This window comes from Theobroma cacao, chromosome 2 (assembly GCF_000208745.1).
Source record: "Theobroma cacao cultivar B97-61/B2 chromosome 2, Criollo_cocoa_genome_V2, whole genome shotgun sequence".
Taxonomy (NCBI): Eukaryota; Viridiplantae; Streptophyta; class Magnoliopsida; order Malvales; family Malvaceae; genus Theobroma; species Theobroma cacao.
The window spans coordinates 3,121,366-3,142,632 of NC_030851.1; the positions used below are offsets into that span (position 1 = coordinate 3,121,366).

The following is a 21,267-nucleotide window of genomic DNA, read 5'->3' on the forward strand; positions in this document are numbered from 1 at the left end:
GTTCTTTTTCAACTTTGATAAAGACGACTTTGGCATTACATAATTTAATAATACGACAGTCGACAGCAAGCTGTACGACGGACCGTACCTACATAATGGTGCCTCCTTATCAATAATGACCCTGATAAGCAACTTGGCCTGGGAATCGACACCGTCCATGGTCGGGTCCATAAATACTTTGAATTAGATTCGTTTACTGTTTCGTGAATGCAACAGCTCCGGACAACCAAATCCCATCTGATCACACAACGCAGTCCAAATTTAATACGCACCGTTCACGGAAGATAAGATTTACAAGTCAATTTTTGCACCTACAATCTTTCTCCATCTCCGTTAAGAATTCCCAATGGCTTTGATTGTTACTTACAACCAAATTTTGAAACACTTGTCCCCTTTGGCTTTCGTTCTATACAGATGTTGAGAAAATTTATTTACGTAACAAAAGTTAAATACATAAAATGAACTGTTAAAATCTACAATTACCTCATGCAAAAAATAACTTACTTGCTACAAATAATCAAATATTAAGCTTAAATTTAATATTATTATCTTGTTATTTTAATGATTAATATTTGCTTAAAATCATAAAAAATTGAAAATAAACTTACCCACAACTATTAATGAATTTTTTAATCATCATATGATTTTGTGTTAGAATTATTATGATAAAAAGAGATAATAATATATATAAGTGAATAAGATATGTTGTGATAGATGATAATAAATAAAATGTAAAGAATAAATAAAAAACAAAATAAAATTAAGAAGAAATTTGAAAAAAATTAAGTAGAATAACACACAGGATCATGAATAAAATCAGGTATAAACAATTTGGTTTCGTGTATAAATTTTGTTGTACGGTAATGTTCTTGACAATAATCCATCAAGTCGGAAGCATGGTCACGGAACCAGCAGTGGCTGTCTTATGTAAGGCAATAAGGACACGAGCTTATAAGAGTCCCACTTGTATAAAGCACATATCGTATCATGATAGATTTCTGGGGATCCTTATCTTCTCTGTCACCACCCAAAGCCCAACAGTTGCAGATCAATCCAAGAATAAATTTATTAACCATTTTTTTTAACTAAAGCAGTATGATTTTTTCATAATTGCTTCATCTTCTTTTGTGGGGTTATTGACCCAAAGTGTTTCTTTCGTCCTCTTTTGAAAGTAATGTGCAACTATGTTTTTCAGGAATATCGACTCAGCCATACCTAGGTACCTAGGGGCGAATATTCTGATTCATATTCTTCCCTATTTAATTCTTTTTTTCCTGTTTAATTCGTTAATATTCTTTGTCAAATTTGGTATGCATATTCTTTATTTTATAATTAAAAATTACCCAAAAATAAAGATTTTGATGCCCCGTAGGACATGGCATGCTTAGAAAAGAAGAAAACTAAGTACTGGTATTTTTATGATCTACAGGTATAATATTTTAATCGGTCGGGTCAAAACAATGAAATTAAGCTACCACCCAATTCGCATTATGTTTTTCTTCTTGAAGAAAAAGGCAAGACAGAATCATAATCTGCGTTAATACAGAGCCATGGATAAACCAAACGTTTCCTTGTACGTTTGACTAAAACGCAATACAGTGTGCTGCCAAAGACTCCCAGGAATATCAACACACTGTTGCTTGGGTGCTAATCCACGCGACATGCCCTGGCGCTCACCCCGCACATGCCGAGGCCTTACCTTTCCATTTCTTTCCAAGTTTGAAAGGTAGATGAGCCATGACTTTAAGCCCATAACTTTTTCTTTAAAACAAAAAAACAAAAAAGAAATCCCTTCACACTTTTTCACCCTTTTTAAAAAATTCTTGTTGGATTTTTTCTTTGGATGTATTTCTTTCACTCATAGTCATCTTATTATACGTGAGCATGGTGTAATTCAACATAAATTAAGGGCTCTATCCTGCCTCTCAGTGTCAATATTGAATATCAATGATGTAGATGGAATGGACACATTCATTCAATTTTCATGACAAGTTTGCCTCACTCTCTTTGGAAAAGATGCCTTTTTTTATTTTTTTGCAAAAGTCCTTTTGGTCCCACGAATTTCTTTCCTTCTTGATCTACAAAGACAAAATGTTTTTCTTTTTCTTATGAGCATTTGGTATACTATTAGCATGAAATTTGGTCTTAAAATTCATATAATTACAATTATCATGTCATAAAATTAAATACAAAGCTTTGGGTAACTTTGGTGATCAGACATGTATTGGTAAGGAAACCAATTATACTTAAAAGGATGGAAAACATTCTTTTACGGATGTGATGTGAGTGAATCAAGTTGAAGTTGTCCCCACCATAGAAAAAATCAGGAACCCAACAAGTCAACAACTGCAGCCACGCGTCTAGAATTCCAGCGATCCTCCGACGAAGCCATGGAAATCTAACGAACCGTATATCGAGGAACTTTACCCAGTCCAAGTCCAGTCAACAAAAAATAATTACCGTAAAAAATGATTAAATATAAAATAAAATATCAACACCGCCACCACCATACCGTAGATTATACCTGCAAGTAAAACAAAAGCCGCACCGTACGCGTCGACGTCGTGGCTACGGTTCTCAACCAAGCCCCTTGCTTTATTCACAAAAATCTTAAACTTTAAATACCCAAGCCTGGCAACCCGCTCCATATCCCAAAACCTCAAACTCCAAGCACTCCCCAACCACCTTTATTGTTTTTGTTGGGTTTGCCTTTGTTTAGACAGCTTCTAGGGTGATGAGGTTTCGAGAAACTTACACGTTCAGTGCCTGGAAATGGCTAGGCTTCGTGTCTGCCGTATGGGTTCAGACCATTTCAGGCAATAACTACACTTTTTCGAACTACTCTGATGCTATCAAGACGCTCATGAACCTTACCCAGCTCGAGCTTAACAATTTGTCTGTGGCTAAAGATGTTGGTAAGGCTTTTGGTCTCCTGGCTGGCCTTGCCTCTGATCGTTTGCCCACCCCGGTTATTCTCCTTATTGGTTCCATTGAAGGGTTGATTGGTTATGGTGCTCAATGGCTCGTCGTCAGTCATAAGATTCAACCACTTCCTTACTGGCAGGTATGCAAGCAAATGCAATTATGCATTAGTGTGGAAAACTATCCTTTTAAGCATTTGAGCTAAAGAGTGCTAATTACACTCACGAAAAACAGGTTTTATCTTTGTTCAATTTATCTTGCTTTGAATTGGTTTTTTAACATTACTGTTATATATACTTAATTAAAAAAAGTACTGCTTACTCAAAAGTTCCATTTTTGGACTAGCTTGTTTATTGTTCTGTATGACTAGATGCTTTCAATAGTAGTAGAATTTTCAAAAATTTCTAGTAAAAATTCATGTCATTCCCAAGACAATGAGTATTTTCACTGTTGAAAATCTCTACAATTTCAACAAAAATTTCTAATTTTTCGATTTTACTACTTACAGATGTGCATATTCCTGTGCATGGGAGGCAACAGCACAACATGGATGAACACGGCGGTGTTAGTAACTTGCATCCGCAACTTCCGCCGCAACCGTGGCCCAGTATCCGGCATCTTGAAAGGCTATGTCGGTCTCAGCACCGCCATCTTCACCGACCTCTGCTCCGCACTCTTCTCCAACGACCCCGCCAAATTCCTCATCATGCTCGCGGTCATCCCCTTCGCCGTTTGCCTCACGGCCATCTTCTTCCTCCGTGAAATCCCCCAAACCGCCTCCGTTGCGGCAGAGAAGGAAGAAACCCGCTATTTCGCAATATTTAACATAGTAGCCGTCGTAGTCGCTGTTTATCTTTTAGCTTACGATTTCATCGGTTCGACCAATCAAGTTTTTTCGCTCGTTTTTGCGGTTATTCTCCTTATTTTATTAGCTAGTCCGTTGGCAGTTCCGGTTTATTCTTTTGTAAAGAGTTGGCGTTTGGTCGGGTTCGAAGCTGACATGGAGCGACAGGAACCGTTGCTGAAAGAGGAAGCTACGGAGGCAAGGAAAGCGGAGATTGTTACAGAGGAGGAGGAGGAAGTGGAGGCTGCTGCTGTGGCGGCGGAGGAAGAAGTGGCAGTGGTGGAAAAGAGTAGGCCGGAGTTAGGAGAGGACCACACGATGTTCGAGGCGATGACGACCTGGGACTTTTGGATTTTGTTTGTTTCGTTTCTGTGTGGGGTGGGAACAGGTATGGCGGTGATGAATAACATGGCGCAGATTGGGTTGGCCCTTGGACACGCCGATGTTTCCATGTTCGTCTCGCTGACAAGCATTTGGGGCTTTTTTGGCCGGATCATTTCGGGTTCAGTTTCTGAGTATTTTCTCAAGTAAGCTTTTCCTTTGCCCAAACTCAATTTTCTTTCTTGATTTTGACATTTCGTTCCGTTAGGATCTTTTCCGTTGGATTCAAATTGCTTTTATTCTTTTATTTATCGCAGTGGAGAGACTAGGTCTAAGTCGTCCCATTATAATACTATGCAACTTGATACTACCTTTTAGGCTTTTTCTAACATTTTCCAAATCCATTGTTGCCTTCATGAAATGAACAAAAAATATATCTTTTGATGCAGCCCTGTTCATTGTCTTTTGATCTGTCAAAGGAATTCTCTATTTTTAGTGTGGTCAAATCCTTTCTCTTATTTTGTTGGATTACTAAAAAAATTTTTGATGGGAAAAGATTCTAGATAATTTCTCAAAGAAAGAAAGGGACTACTTACCTAATAATATGCTTTTAAGAGCCAGGCTAGGTTTCTTTCTCTCTCCCTTTTATGGTGTATTTTGTATTTTTGTTGGAAATCTTGTGTAGATAATGGTTTCTTTGTAACTAAGAAAATCTGATCTCAATCCGGGTACGGGTGGATTTCAACATGAAATTTACCCGAAATTCTGTTGCTCTTTCTTGTGATTTACATTATTTAATCAAATTTCTAGCTTTTTAGAAGCAAAGGATGTTGTATGGTCAATTAATGTGGGACAGGCAAAGTTTTTTGTTGCTTAAATGGAGCTCAGTTTGCAGAGCCGTGCCATAAGCACAAGGCATATTGTTTTGCTATTTTTTTGCTAAAGTGCACACACAAAGGACCACAACGTATTTTTTTTGACAATGAAATTGATGAAAAATCCCTTGATTTTGCCCCTTTTTTCCTATGCAATGTCATGCCACTTACACCATATTAATGCCTTGATGCTGACAATTTTGGCACAAAATATCAATTGGTGGACTTGATTGTGATTGGCTGTCTCTTTCACTAATTACAACAATTTTACTTGTCCACGAATTTTTTTGATTCTTGTTTTGGAATCGTTGAAACTAAAAGTTGTATTGGTTGCAAAGTAGGTGAATTAATGTGAGAAATGGACGATGTGGATGATGGAAGAGAGAGATAACCTTGTTAAAACTATGCCCACGATGGGTGTCATCTGATGAGCTCACAGCATAGCTCTTGGCAGGCATCTTAAGCCATTGCCATCTTTCTCAGTTGGCCATTTTGGATAGCTTCATAGGATTATTGGGTTATTGGATTGAGCCTTTACTTCACAGATGATGATGCCTATATGCATTGTAATCCGCATCAGTATTGATATTTGCCGTCCTCTAAATCATTTTTCTATGCTCTTTGTTGAATGCATTTATTGGAGCTTGAAGGTTGAGCGACTGCTTTCAGTCGTTGTTAATGTTGATAGATTAATTGGGCAAGCTTACATAGTTGTTAAGAGAGATGACTTTCTTTCATGACTGTATCCATGTGGATTGATTTGCTATATATTTAGTTGTAAGATAGATGACTTTCTTTCATAATAACTGTATTCCATGGGCATTGATGTGTCGTATATTTAATTGAATGAGTTTTTCAACTAACACTCACTATGAACTTCCTGCAGGAAAGCTGGAACACCTAGGCCTCTTTGGAATGCAGCATCTCAGATCCTGATGGCAGTTGGGTTCCTTCTCATGGCACTGGCTATGCCTGGTTCCCTGTACATCGGTTCAATTGTTGTTGGCATCTGCTATGGAGTCCGTCTAGCAGTTACAGTCCCTGTTGCGTCAGAACTATTTGGTCTCAAATATTATGGTCTGCTCTACAACATTTTAGTCCTCAACCTTCCCATTGGTTCCTTCCTCTTCTCTGGCCTGCTTGCTGGCTATCTATATGATGCACAGGCTACCCCAACACCAGGAGGTGGGAATACCTGTGTGGGAGCCCATTGTTATAGGCTTGTGTTTATCATAATGGCTATAGCCTCAGTTATTGGATTTGGTTTGGATGTTTTGCTGGCAATTAGAACCAAGAACGTTTATACCAAGATATTCACCAGTCGAAAATCGAAGAAATCCTTGACGGCATCCAGTGGCCAATGATAGACAATTCTGCAGCAAACACAAGGCTGGAATTGAGGATTGATGGGCTTTTTGCTCAGTGATATCCTAGGTATAGCATTTGCTGGTTCAGTCATTTTATAAGATGATCAGTGATTCTAGAAAACCATTAGTAGGCTATGTGGTCTGATATAATTTCCACGTCTATATTACTAGTCTGATGTGAGGATTTTTTTTTTTTTTGGTTTAAAGAAAATGTTCCATGAGATGTTATCAGAATTTTGTTTAAATCTTTTCTCAGTGGACAACACCAACTTGCCCTGTTTGATCTGTCGGATGGAATCTCATTTATTGGTAGCACTGATATTCCGCTAGAGTCAATTATCAAGGTTTCAGAGAATAGAACTTACAAGCTCTGCCTTAGCGGCCATCTGCTCTGGCAGATTATTAGGCGACAGAATGAGGAAGACGATTACGAAACATTATAATAAACAAACTTGCAGCTACTGATCGCCCACAGGATTCTGGAGAGTGCATTTCATTTTCAATCAACTTCATCCCTCCTGGCTAATAGATGTTTTTATTAAGTGCAAGTTCCACAAAATTCAATTATTGTCAAATAGACAAGTTACTTAACCACTTATTACCTGATAAAAGCGAGAATGATGCTTTTGCTGCTTAGGCTGAAATTCAGTGGCTGCTCCCCCATCCAAATCAATCCCAATATCTAGCCAAATCAGATATTAATAAAGAGGAGGTGAAAGTCCAAACAAAAGGGTCCTACCTGGAAATGCCTTTCTTGCAGACACAGAGTCTGTCATCGGCTTGTCTGGCCCTGTTTGGTTTGATACACATGACCCAAGTTTGTGTTCATGTTTAGGCATTGACGGATTAAAGCCAGTGGACTACAGAAATGGTCTTCATGTGGTAAAGGCCCAGTCTGAAAATGGAAGATTTTAGAGGCCATAATTTGTTCATGCGCATTAAAACCCCAATGGAACAAAGGACTATAAATTTTTAGCCCTTTGCCACTTTTTAAAAGGAAAAATATACTGCCTATACACTAGTAGAAAACATTTGACACAATGTTTCTTCATTGCATTTCCTACTTTTGCAAACAAATTTGATGTCATTACAAAAGAAAATTTACAGGCTATTATGACCACACTGTTGGTATCTTCAATGACATCACATGGTACAACGTTTTTAAACCTAAACCTGAAGTAGAAGGTTCTGGTTGGTGAAAAGAGAACTTCAACAATCAACATTTCCACTTCATTATCCCTGTCCTTGTCTTTTTCAACTTTCATTTCCCTTTTGGGAGGCTCTCCGGGTGTGAAATCGGTTTCGTTCTTTTATTTGTTCATCCAATTAACCTTTCGGGTTGTGGGAGGGGGAGGGGCAATCAATTTAAATTGACTTTGGAGCATGTAAATGCATGGTCGCCGTATCACGCGCGCGTGCAAGTTCTAGCCATGAAGCCTTCTGGAATCACTTGCCTGACAATGGAGGACTAGACTTAAAACTAAAGCAGGCTGAGCATTGATCACTCCTCTTCTTAAATGTCACTGCCCTTACCTATTTCCAAGTCACTCTCCATCAATTGGCTAGCTTCAATCCTTGTAGAAATTGCGGTCTCCATAATCAAACAAAAATTAAGGCATAGCCTAAAACTAAACGGCAAACAGCCACGCCAAGACTATTTGGACAACTGATCTGGAATCTCTCTGAATTAATGGTACTGCCTGTTAAAGTAGTTCAAAGCCCCTATGTGGCTAGACTGGACCTAATCTTGCGAGCTCCATTTTGGTAATATCCATAATTTTGGTTAAACGAAAGGAATATCGTCCAACAGAGTTGCATGGTGCATGTTCAGGGTTATCAATTTGCCGACAAAAACCAGTGTTTGCAAAGTTGTTTCCACCCAAACCCAAATCTTAGATCAAGAATACGTAACTTAGACTCATCATTTAGCTCCTAGCAACAATCCAAATCTCCATTAAAGCAAGAGAGACTAAAGATGAAGCAAGGGTCGATAAAGCCAAATTGCAGAATAAATTTTCCCCTGGACGGATTACAACGTTGAGTCTAAGCCTGTACAATTTAGCAGCAAAGACAAGTTATTAATCACCACAAAAGTAGCTGTTTGACAATTTACGTTCACATCACATGAACCTCTTTCTTATAAGTATAACATGTGAGCAGCGCACGGGGTGTTCACAGGCCCGCACTGTTTCCTTGTGATCCCCACCACAAGCCTTAAGTACTCTCCCTAGCTCTTTCCCTCCCTCTTCTGCAATCTTCATTATTCTATATAACCTTCCTATCTATATAAGCTTCATCATTTTGTTCATCGATTACAGTAATGCTTTTCCGCTAGCAGTATGTTTTACACACTCCAATGCGGAAACATGAAACATTCTCCGATTTTTGGTGGTTACTTGGCTTTCTTCTTTCTTCTAAGCATTTCCTTGGCTGCTTCCTATGGTTCTCTCTCTCTCTCTCTCTCATTGGTATGACTGTTCAATTCTAATGGGATTTTGCAGAAAACTTAATTTTATGGTTTTTGTTTGTTGTTGCAGATGGGCCAGTATATGATTTTACTGCTTATACAGAGGTAAATTTTGATATGTGAAAAAATTGTTTGTTGAAGAAATCATCATCTATTGACTATTGTGAAATGATCGGTCTCAAATTATTTGATTCACACCATGTCAATGACTCTTCATGTTATTGGTTTGCAGTGTAAAGCACAGCCGGAGGAGCCACTTTACCAGGGAGGGATACTGAAAGATCAGCAGCCAGTTATGAAACGGAGCATTATTAGCGAGACTGCAACTGGTTTTTACACGCCAGCTTTTGTATTGAAGAATCTCACGCAGGGCAGCGTTTACTGTTTCTCCAGTTAGGTTTCTCCACTTCTCTTTCACTTCTGTTTCTTTGTAATGCTTTTTAGTACACTATGCCCTCAACTCTCAACGTATCATTGTTAGTGGCTTAGTTTTCTGTCACAGTATCACCCGTGCCCCCAAAAAGTGACATTGTTAAAGGCTTGGATTTTTGAAACATAAGTGACAGCCGACAGGTCATTCAACATTACAACAATCAAAGGCAATGTGTTGTCCATACTTGAAAAGGAATCTTGATACATTGCTCTGACCCCAGCTGAAGGACCATCCCTATTGTAGAGGCAACTGAATTTTGGCATTGACAAAAAAAATTGAAAACTTCCTGTCATGTGAACATACTATGAATTGTACTCTGAAACTTCAGACGTTTCATTTAAAACATTTATAGGAGATACAGAATCGATTATATTATGCGTTCGTTTATTATCTTGGTGCTTAACAGCTTGGGTCAGGATCCAAGGCGCCAATTCAGCTCTCATTAGGGCAAGCTTGAAGACTGAAAACAGAACATATGATTGTATAGGGACTGTTTCAGCTAAGAGTGGATGCTGGTCATTTCTCAAGGGTGGATTCATTCTTGATTCACCTTCAAATTTAGCTTTACTACTATTTCAGGTGAATATGTATATTCCAAATACCATTTTCCTTTAGGTATAATGTTTCTATTTAGGCTTTTGCAGGTGGAAAATTGAGCTTCAACTCATGAATTGAATCCCACAAATGCTTCTTCTAAGAACTGTTTCTTGTGTTTTGGATATGCAGAATTCAGATGATAAGGATATCGATATAACAATTGCTAGCTCCTCATTACAGCCATTTACTGATCAGGAATGGAGGATCAACCAGCAATACATAATTAACACTGTAATTACTGGTCACACTTTTCTCTCATTTCATATTTGATTCTCAATGCTTTTAAGCTTCTCTTGCCAATTGAGTGTGAGAGTCGGACTCTGCGAAATGATTTGACAACAACGGAAACATCCAATCTTAACAACCTTGTTAAGACAGAACTGCAAAATCTTTCAAAAGGCTTACATTAAAGCAGGTTTGCACTTTGCTATTGCGTTTATAACATTTAACGGAGGAACTGTTTGAACTTTTTCCAGCAAAGGAAGCGCGCTGCAACAATACATGTGTCTGACCAACAAGGAAATAGATTGCAAGGAGCGGAAATAACTGTGGATCAAGTCTCAAAAGATTTTCCATTTGGTTCTGCAATAGCAAGCACTATTCTTGGAAATTTGCCCTATCAGGTATGTGCAGCTTGTGAACTTCTCAGTATCTTTTGCCATCATATGATGTATTATTAAGCACAACTTCACCAACTACTATAATGCTAGTTAATTGATTGTGTTTTCATTCTATCTTCCAGAGTTGGTTTGTTGAGCGATTCAATGCGGCAGTGTTTGAAAATGAACTCAAATGGTATGCAACAGAACCTGATCAAGGGAAGACCAACTACACCATAGCAGACCAAATGTTGGAATTTGTTCGAGCCCACCAAATAATAGCCAGAGGTCACAACATATTCTGGGAAGACCCTAAATACACGCCCGCATGGGTTCGGAACCTTGCAGGTCCTGAGCTACAATCAGCAGTCAACTCCAGGATACAAAGCGTAATGAGCAAATACAAAGAAGAATTCATACACTGGGATGTTAGCAATGAGATGCTCCATTTTGATTTCTATGAACAACGACTTGGACCTGATGCAACCTTGCATTTCTATGAGACTGCACATCAATCAGACCCATTAGCAACCCTTTTCATGAATGAATTTAATGTTGTGGAAACCTGCAGTGATGTGAAATCAACGGTTGACACCTACATTGAAAGGATAAGAGATCTTAAACAAGGCGGCATGTACATGGATGGAATTGGCTTGGAGAGTCATTTTACAGTACCAAACCCTGCTCTAATGAGAGCTGTGCTAGACAAATTGGCTACACTTGGACTACCCATATGGCTTACGGAAGTAGATATTAGCAGCTCGGTTGGTGAAGAATTACAGGTGAACAAATAGAATTCTCAACATTACCAGAGGAAAGATTTCACATTTTAGGCATTACTTCAAGGGCAAACTTTTGATGTTATCTTTCTTTTGTTTCCTTAACAGGCTATCTACCTAGAACAGGTACTAAGAGAAGGCTTTTCACATCCTTCAGTGAATGGGATAATGCTTTGGACCGCTCTCCATCCTAAAGGGTGCTACGAAATGTGCCTAACTGATAAAAATTTTAAAAACCTCCCAGCTGGTGAAGTGGTTGACAACCTCTTGAAAGAATGGCAAACCGGGGAGATTAATGGGCAAACAGATGAACACGGTTCATACAGCTTTTATGGTTTCTTAGGTGAATACAAAGTAAACGTCAGCAGCGGCAACAGATCAGCAAATTCTACTTTCTCACTCTGCCGTAGTGATGAAACTAAACACTTCAGCATTCAGTTGTAACACCCATGATTCTAGTCTCACTTTATACAAGGGAAAACTAAATTAGATTTTAATATATAAACACATCTTTGCTTGCACGATTTAAACTAGACAATTGACTAAACACGTCTAGAATACGTCCATTTGGGAGTACTAACTCTTTTGCAAATATAAACGAGTTTACTAAGGTCACCTCAGGCTGTGTCTCAGTGGTCTATTACCTTTTGGGAGAGGAGTTTCTGATAGCCCAATCCCGTTGATATTGGGCTCGAGCCCTAGGATCCTGCAAGCCAGAATTCTACCTCCTTTTTCTTTGTTTTCCGTCAAGCAAATGGTTGGATTATGTCCATTCAATGAGTTCAATCAGCAAGCCACTGCAACAGAATATGTTCTCCAAACATGCCTTGAGCAGGCAGCTTCCATCATACATTTGTTACTCTTCAAAATCACTCTACTCTCTCCTGTTTCCCTTGTGGTTTACATTTAAAGAAGATTCACCCTATGGTATTTAAGGAACCTTATCACGTTATCTTTAGTGTTTCTTCTTTCTGAACTCCATTAACCCTTCCACTTCTTCAATTAACTGCAACTCCAATCAATTAGATAAGATTCTCATGGATATGTCCCCATTGATAAGCTGCCTTCTTTTTTAAAACCGTCTTTCTGGTATGATTCGTGAATGGCCGCTACAACAACAATATCATAACAAATCAGGAAGAGACTTGACAGGATAATGTAGTCAGTTCAATTATGGGGCATGATGAAGAAGTGGGGTGCGTGGGACCCGCCATAGAAATAATGAAGCGTTTGTGACATTATGTCGAGATTTATGTTCATTTGGTCCATTTCCTTAACTTATGCTGGATTCTGACAGCGTTGTTTATGATTTTGCCTCCCTTAACAAACAAAACCAGAAAGAAAAAATAAGTCTATCAGCTTCCGTTACTCTGGAGCAAACTTGAAGTGGAACATGTCGCAATGCCAGGTGAATTTTCAACCGTTCTGTTCTATTCCATACTTCATCGTTTCTGCTATGAAGTTAAAGGAAAACCAAGAGTATAATTCATGGTTAAACTTTCTTACCTTGTTCAAATCTCTGCCGGAAACAAAGTCTATGCTTTAAAGATACAATGCCTCCAAGTTTCCTCTCTGATTGAAACCATCATATAAAGAAGCAACGAAATCTTTGATGACTAGGCTTCTCCATTATTAAGAAATTATGAACACAATATTCTTGGTCAAGTGAAATCTTGTTTTTAGCAGGTTTAGACCTGACAATTCGTGTTAACGTGTCGTAAATGTGTCAGATATGATTAAACATTAAACACGTTAAAGCTAAACATGAACACGACACGTTTAATATTTATATCTTAAATTTAAAACACATATACGTTTAATACACGTGTAACACAACACAATCAATAACACGTTTAACACGATTAAATAAAAATATTTACAATTAAATATAATTTTATTATTTAAATTTAAAATCTATAATTATAAAAATATTATAATAAAACTAAAATAATAATAACATCAAATAATCACCAAAAGTTAAAAATTAGGATTGAGCATGTATAATTACATTATACCATTTATAAAATGAAAAAAAAATATTAAAATAATTATTTAAAATTATTTATATAAGATTAAAATAGTTTTTAACTATTAATTTTTAATAGGTTAATAAATGTGTCACGATAACACGTTTAAACACGATAACATGATTAAACACGATAACACGATTAAGTAAATATATTTAAACGTGTTTGTCATGTCAAACACGTTAAGACACGATTAGACACGAAACTCGTTAAGACTAAATTCAAAATTTATTTAATCCGTATCTTCTCGTGTTTTGTTCAAAATTATTAGGTCTAAGCAAACCTCGTTTTGGTCGTTTTATGAGGTGAGGATTAAGGTTTCATTACCATATGCCTTGGAAGTGCCCTCTTCTTTATGCTTGCAGGCATTAAACAATAAGCCTTTGTCGTAGATGGTAACTGAGGTTGCAGGAGTTCAATTTCTTAAAAACAAGACGTTTAGAGGTTAATTTGAATATGCCAAACCGACTTACATCAGATGACATTAGCTAATCATTTTTAGCTAAGAGGGTCAAAAACCAAATTGACGTCGAACAAATTTTGCAACCACCTCGTAGAAGTTGTGGCTCATCCCAACTGGACAAATGGTTTTTCATTTGGTAAAATTTTCAAGGGGAAATAATCGCATCAAGGACAATCAATCCCAACTACTTAGACTTTGTTCTCGCTTTTGGAGGGTCCCACTTGGATATTTACTCATATTCTCTTGATTACTCAACCAACGTTCTGATAGTGTTATTTGCTACTATTGATTCCACTTCCACCGAACATAGTGATGCTCCAAATCCATGGCAGACAAAGGCGAAAGCTGAGTTGAAAACGTGCGAGTTGGGCATCCTTCACATACAACAGCCAAAATCCTGCTCACATTTTCACATTACAAGCAAGCTTTTAAGGAAGATCTCTCGCTCTCTTTACAAACCCAATTAGCCAAAAGAAACAAAGGAGCAAAACTGGAAAAGCAAAGATTAGCAGAAGACAGAACCAAAAATTGCTAGACCGAATCAAGAAATTCCCCCTAGATTCTGATGGGCTGGCTTTAACTTCACAAAACCCTTTCAAGTGAAAAAGAAGAAAAAGAGCCAACAAATCCCAAAATTTTAGATAAACAAACACCTTTTAATGTTATATATCACACTGAAATTTCTAAGGGGGGAATCTTGAAGCTGATGGTTTACAAACTGGACCAAGAATCTGTCCGCTTTTCAAACAAAGGCCATACCCCATTACCCATCAAGGCTGCAAATCTGCAAAGAATTCACATTTAACAAAAATAACAAAAGCCATGATACAAAGATAGAGAAGGGCTACAAGTAAAGAAATGAAAACAAGAGAGAGACAGCAGTTAATGCCATGAGAACAGATTGTGGAATAGAGGGAGAAGCTGTTCTTGGTGAATCCCCCATGGCCAAACCAGCTAACCATGACCCATCTGTCAACATGGTTTGTCCAGATCCTGATTCAGAGCTTGAACCTGAACCAGAGTACCCGGTTCCAGAGTATCCATAACCAGAACTTGAATACCCTGAACCAGAATATCCATAACCATTACCCGAATATGATACCCCAGATTCTGACCCTGAACCTTGTGATGTTGAGCCTGTCACTGGGGTAGCTTCTGTAACTGGTGTAGTATCTCTGGAAGATTTTTGACTGCAACAAGGTATTAGGAAGAAACCATTAACTAGCTTCCAGTAAACATACAATTTTAGACAGATTCATCTATGGAATGAAATCCTCGGCAAACAAATCAAATTACATTTCAAGCAGCCTACCTCATTAAAACACGCTACTCCACCCTCAATCTTATTTGCACTTAAGCCACATCAATTTCCCAAGACATGGGGACAAAAAGCAAAATGGTAGGAAAAGAAAAGAAAAGAAAAGCAGGAATAACTTTTTATTGTTATGAACTACCAAAACCACCCATGTAGATCCTTAACTAACCCCCAACTGAAGTTCATAAAATAGAGAAATTTGGACTAAAAATCTTACTGACAAAAACAGCTCAGAAAAATTAAGGGGAAACAAACACTAAAGTGTCAACATTTTTCATTTCATTTTAAGAGTTTAAACAGCAAAATTGGCAGTGAAAAATTACCTGGGAGAAGAGGGACAAAATGTCACCGTATAATCTGCTCCGGTACACGTGAATGTGCTTGTAGCATCATCGTACGCGTAGCTGTAAGATCTCGGACACGCGGCCTTGAACATCTCCGAATAAACCGACGGTTTACACGTCGCGGGTGTGCTATACGCGCCACTACAACAATATTCGGGGCTCCCAAACGCCTCACACGCGCTCTTGCAAGCATCACCGTCCCCAACCCGGAGTTCCGAGGGGCATTGCCGGTTTAAGTCACTTGTACACCCGGTCGAAGCACAAAGACCCGACCCGCCACTTCCTTCAACGATCATGGGAAGATTGTAGCCATCAACGAGGCTGACGTCATAAAAATCTTGCCCTCCTGTTCCAAGGGTGAACTCAGCCAGAGTTACAGGCGGAGCAGCTCCGAGTCCGTTGCATTCCATCTGACCCGCCCCGCAGTCGCCTGTTAGGCAAGCTCCAGAGCCGGATCCGTCGAATGTGCAGCCCGTTCGGCCCCAGAAACGACCCGACCACCCCGTTGGGGCTTGAAATGAACGAGATGAGTCTTTTGGGAGCTCGAATCCGGTGCTGTCCAGTCTAGGACTGCCTGCATTTGCTAAAATCCCAGGCCAGACAGTGTAGGCACATCGGTTGACAAATGTGAAAGAAGCACCTGATACACCTGATAAAAAAACATGACGGGTTCAATTAGTTTAAAGATTAAAACTTTGACATGTTGAAAAACATAAATTCCGTGCTAAAAATGTGAATGTGAGAGAAACCCAGAAAAGAGGGAGCTCGGTTAAACCTTTTGAGGTTACAAGTAAGACAATGAGGTTGAGAACGAGAGCTAAGGAGCTAACGGAGGAAAGATCCATGAGGATTCTGCTTCTTCTAGTTTTTCTCTTTCCAATTTCTTTCATTTCTTCCTAGCCTTCTCTCAACTTGCTTTAAGTTAGGTAGCTACAGGATTTCCACTGCAGAATGGCTTGTTAACAGAGAGTATTAGCTTTATGGTTTCAGAAAATGAGCAAATGGTGCAATAATGGGAGAACACAGGACAATGCAGGGAGTAGGGGCTTTACTTTGCCCCTTAGAGAAGTGGCAGCGGTAAGAAATGAAGCAGTATATTGGTGAAGAATGACAGAAGAGATAGGGAGAGGTCAGTGAGCAGGAGACTGATCAGTGTTGGCTGCTACTGTAATATAACACTTGTTCCCACTTCCTTCCTATCTTGCTTTGTTTAATCTCCCCGCGTTTGTCTGTTTCACTTCATAGCTTTCATATTTTTTGCATTTTTCCTTGATTTTTTAAGTATTTCATTTGTCTCACAGCTCTCATAAATGCATGTCCTCTTCTCCTGATAGTTGTCAAAGTAAACACCTTTTTCCGTAAATTTTTCCACTTTGATTGAAAATAGTGTTATTACTAATTACTAATTTATGTTTTACTAAACCTTTAATTAGCCAAACAAATATCTTTGTCCTACCTTGTTTGACTTCCTGCCTTTTTTGTTGTAAAAAAAGGGCCAAATATAGTACTGTTTGTGCTTATGGGAGGGCAAGCTTGGGTTTGGAATTCCAAGCTCAACCTCAAGCCTAGTCTTGCGAGCCGAGTTCAGATAAAAACTTTCGTTAGTAAATTTGGTATGTATTTGTAAGCCTAGCCCAAATCCAACCCAAGTCCCAAGTCTATGGATATTTGTTCCTCATAAATACGCTTACATGAACTAGAAATTCTCTCAATGCTTATTGGCGATATGAATTCAATTCAAGAAAGGTTTGGAAGAGTTTGTATTGGCTCTGTTCTGAGTGCAAGAGATCCTCCGTGTTCTGTTTCGGCAGGGTGGTGGTGGCTTAGCTGTGCGAGCTAGAGTGCAGAGTAGAGGTGAATTTATAGGAAAACAATAGGAACGAGGAGTATCCGATAACCTAGGTTAGTGCATAGTCAAGCACGTACTTTCATCAGTTGTGCTGGTATTGATTAACCTAAGTTCGAGGAATTTCATATTGCCCGAGCAACAATAATGGATTCAATAGGATTAGAATAATGAGTTTCCATCGTTTAGGGCAAAGAGGCCATGCTTTCCAAGATACTAAATTTATGTCACCTTTGGGGAGCCAGAGTTTTACCGTCACTTTATTTATTCATTGATCAGAAAAATGAAAGATAAATGCAAATCTATAATTGCATTATGTTTTCATAACTTTGCCAAAATTGAACCATAACCTTCGATATGATCATCTTAAGAAGGGTAGAATCATATAGTTTCGTGATCTAGTCTTAGATATGGATGAGATCAAAAAGAAAGTTATTACATTTTTGTTATAAGTTTCTCACATGATATTCTTTTTTTTTAAATTCGCACATAGTAAAACTAATTTATTTTTAATTAGTATCTTATAGATAATTCTTGTTCCTGTAAAAAATTACACCGTTAATTTTTTATTAAATTACAAAAACACTCTTAAATGTAAACAAATTTGCTAATTTTGAATTAAAAATATTTTAATAATTTTGCTGAATAATATTAACAGTCTATTATATTGTGAGAACAAAAATTTTTCACAAAGTTGTAATTAAAAAAATCATAAAATGCTAATTAAGAAAAAAATATGTATTATCATTTGAGAAAATTAAAATTTAAAAAGTATAAATATTTTATATATTTTTATCGTTTATAGAAATTTATAAAGTTGATAAAAATTCCATTTTCATTCGAGTTGAATATATAATAAAGTAAATCGTTATACTCCAACAAAGTGGTATGTTCTGGTACGATAATCCCCACGACAAAACTGTAGGACACAGCGTGATTTCCTCATACGTACAAGGAAGTCAAAAAAAGAGATGAAGCTTTGGGAAATAATAGGTCCCACCTCCAACACCTCTTTCCTTTGATGTGACACTTGTCACTTTGTGTGTACTGTCATCACCCACGTTGTTTACAAAAAAAAAAGGTCGTCGTTTTAAGCATGGCTGAGATGGACGAGATTTGAACCACGTGTCACCTTTCTAATGGCTTGCTCCATGCCACATCACGTTAAGCTGACCGTTGAATTGGATGCCACGTCGGATACGCAAGCGCAATTATGGGAAACGCATTGGATTCGATGCTCTCGTCTTTTCATGTATTGCCACTACATATTCATTGAAAAGCAGGAAATTTTTGACTTAAATGTTGAAAATAATGTCAGACAATTAGATTAGGAAAGAACGTTACCCTAAATTAAATAAAGTTTTAATTAATCCACTTGTGATTTTGCCCTTTGCCGCTTAAAAAATACCAGCGTTGCGGAATCCATGTAAGTAAGAGACTAGTTGTAACTTTATAAATGTGGGTATGGTATATTTTTATAAATAAAATATTAATTTTATAATAAAGTGATATCAGAATTAATTCGATTTTGATCTTATATTAAGTATTTCGATGAATGGAATAGACAGAGTGACTTGATCGGCAACAAAAACGTCACGGATTGAATGAAAAAATTTTTGAATGTAACTTGCAAGAGTTACAAGAGATATCTGCTAAGCTCTATTTCCTCTTACATGGACTGAACCTTAATTACTTGGTTTAACAATGTAAAGAATGAATAGTAATTTTTGTCTAAATTCTTTAGTAGGAAATACTAATAAAAAAAGTGCCAAAAATATTTGAGTTACCCTTTGCTTTGAGAAAAATTGTACTAGCCAGCAGGCTCCTTTACCGTTAAAGGGTAAATATGCAGAGGAAATATGATGGTGCTGGAAACAGGGCCAAGGTAATTCCAACCTGTTAAAGGGTAAGTGGCAAGTTGGCATGTTTCTCTTTCTGGTTTCTGAAATAGGAGGGAAATAAATTGGCAAAAGTTTCCTTTGTCTTTCGAGAGACTTTAAGAACCAAACATCTATTTCCAGGTTCCAAACAGACGTTTCACACTCTTAAAACTTGATTCCCTCCACTTTCGAAGAGGAAGGGTACATTACTACTACAAATTCAGAAGAAAAAAAAGCACTTTCCCATGGAAAACCACTTTTATCTATAATTATTGGCATTGATATGGAAACAAGGATCTTTGTCTTCTGGGTGCCCGGTGTTTCCTCAAAGACATTGACCCGGGAGATGTCCTCTTTTACTACATAATCAGATGTAGTTAATTACTTCCTCTCAAGCAGTAAGTAGGTCCACGAACACAGGATTACATAGGCAATGTAACCCGCCTTTCTTACAGAAAGTTAGGGAAGTTGTTAATCCCTAAAACTAATTGGATTTAGAAACATTACCCTAAACCCCAAAAGAAAAACTGGTAGTAGTGTGTTGAATTTCCTGTGTGTGATTTTCGTAAAAAGTAAAGCTGCCCTCGTGTTTGCTTTTGACAAAGTGAACCTTTTCAGAGAATAAGAACCCAGGTAAAAATTTGCATTATCATAGCTGTTCCCCTTGACAGATGGGGTCGATCAGTCCTGGCTCCCATGTGACTCTATAGTTGAAAAAATTATGCTTGAATTGATCGGATGGCATTTGGTGGCCAGAGAATTCATTTCAACAAAAAGTTGTGTTCCACGATGCATGAAATCTTTGTAACAAATTTCTTTCTCCTATTCTTCTTACAATGCAAACAAGATTTTGAAGAACTATAATTTTTCTTTTCACTTTTTATGTTTAAATAAATACAGAAACACAATCATCGTGCTGCATGCCTGCACGGTCGAGCTCAGAGATCTTGGAAGCAAATTGAGTAAACAATATTCAAATCTAAAGCTTGAATACTTTAACCTCCTTTTTGGTGTAAGCACGCATGACAAGAAAAGGGAGGATTTGAATCTCGTATTGAAGAGAAATAATGACTAGATCAAAACCACATGATAATGGAACCATCGTTTAGAATTTGTAAGCTATACATATATTCTGGATATACATTAGCCAGGGTTTTGAGATTTGATCTCTAAACCAAAGACGGATCCTATGTATTTCCATCTCGTTCATTTCTTAATTAAGTTATTCTAGCATCAATCTAAGAACAAGGTCGTTGAGGTATTGCTTTAAAATTTAAAATTATATATTTAGAATGATTGTAACTTCAATCCCTTCCTCCTAGAGGTATTGCTTTAAAATTTAAAATTATATATTTAGAATGATTGTAACTTCAATCCCTTCCTCCTAGTACACTAACTAGACTAAACTGTTGTACTTATTTTGTTCAGTTGTATTCGTTCACAACTGTTTCTTCCCTTTCTATGAGAGAGTTCCTACTATTCTGTAATATTGGCACTCAATTATCCAAAAAAAGAAGTATTCCAACCCTTGGTTCAGTAATTGGTGTACGACTTTTTTATTTAAAGACAAATCTTTCCTTTGATAATACATATATAACTTCAATCTCGAGTCATTTAGCCTTCTGTTACCCTTGTGAGTGCCAGGCAATGTGTTTAACGTTTCTCCATGGACCCATGGAGATTACTGAAGTACTTTTGCGTCAGTCAAGCATGTTCGTCTTGCCAGAAACGGATGACTACAAATTAGAACATCATTGGTTAAGCCATAAGCATAACACGTAATTACTTAGATCTCTCATAGTCAATCGAAAATCTTCAAAGGATACTCTCCAGCTGAGCGCTAACTGAATACTACTACTATTCCCAGGAACAAATTATTCATGATTTGCTATGAAGACTGTGCCCAGGTTTTTATAAAAGACAGATTTGTTGCAGGCAACCAAAATTTCCTTTCACAAAAGTAAAAGTACAGTGATGCTTGACCTAAGCTTGTGCGCAGGATTACAAAGTCATGATTACTGTGTAAATATCCTTAGAATAATAGGATTGCTAGCTCCTTTGTTATGTTCCATAAGTGAGTAAACTAATGGGGCATTTGTTTTGTTTCTATATTATACTAAAAAGCACTTCATCAGCTGAGAAAAGAGACAAATCGATGGTTTGTTCTTCTTATCTGGTATGAGAAGTT

General features: G+C 37.6%; 3 protein-coding genes across 3 annotated transcripts; 2 read left to right on the top strand and 1 right to left on the bottom strand.

The window, feature by feature from the left end:
• Window positions 2,501-6,648, top strand: LOC18607571 (protein NUCLEAR FUSION DEFECTIVE 4). Its single transcript, XM_007041817.2, has 3 exons — window positions 2,501-3,064; window positions 3,431-4,293; window positions 5,849-6,648. The coding sequence occupies exons 1-3, from the start codon at window positions 2,735-2,737 to the stop codon at window positions 6,324-6,326; spliced, it is 1,671 nt and encodes a 556-aa protein (XP_007041879.1). The 5' UTR covers window positions 2,501-2,734; the 3' UTR covers window positions 6,327-6,648.
• Window positions 8,514-11,819, top strand: LOC18607572 (anti-sigma-I factor RsgI6). The gene is made up of 8 exons (XM_018114642.1): window positions 8,514-8,771; window positions 8,867-8,901; window positions 9,029-9,188; window positions 9,636-9,808; window positions 9,956-10,057; window positions 10,303-10,449; window positions 10,569-11,207; window positions 11,313-11,819. Exons 1-8 carry the CDS (start codon window positions 8,669-8,671, stop codon window positions 11,646-11,648), a joined length of 1,695 nt encoding a protein of 564 aa, XP_017970131.1. The 5' UTR covers window positions 8,514-8,668; the 3' UTR covers window positions 11,649-11,819.
• On the bottom strand, window positions 14,041-16,613 carry LOC18607573 (thaumatin-like protein 1b). The gene is made up of 3 exons (XM_007041823.2): window positions 16,129-16,613; window positions 15,333-16,002; window positions 14,041-14,884 (listed from the first exon to the last, which is right to left on the bottom strand). The coding sequence occupies exons 1-3, from the start codon at window positions 16,241-16,243 to the stop codon at window positions 14,539-14,541; spliced, it is 1,131 nt and encodes a 376-aa protein (XP_007041885.2). The 5' UTR covers window positions 16,244-16,613; the 3' UTR covers window positions 14,041-14,538.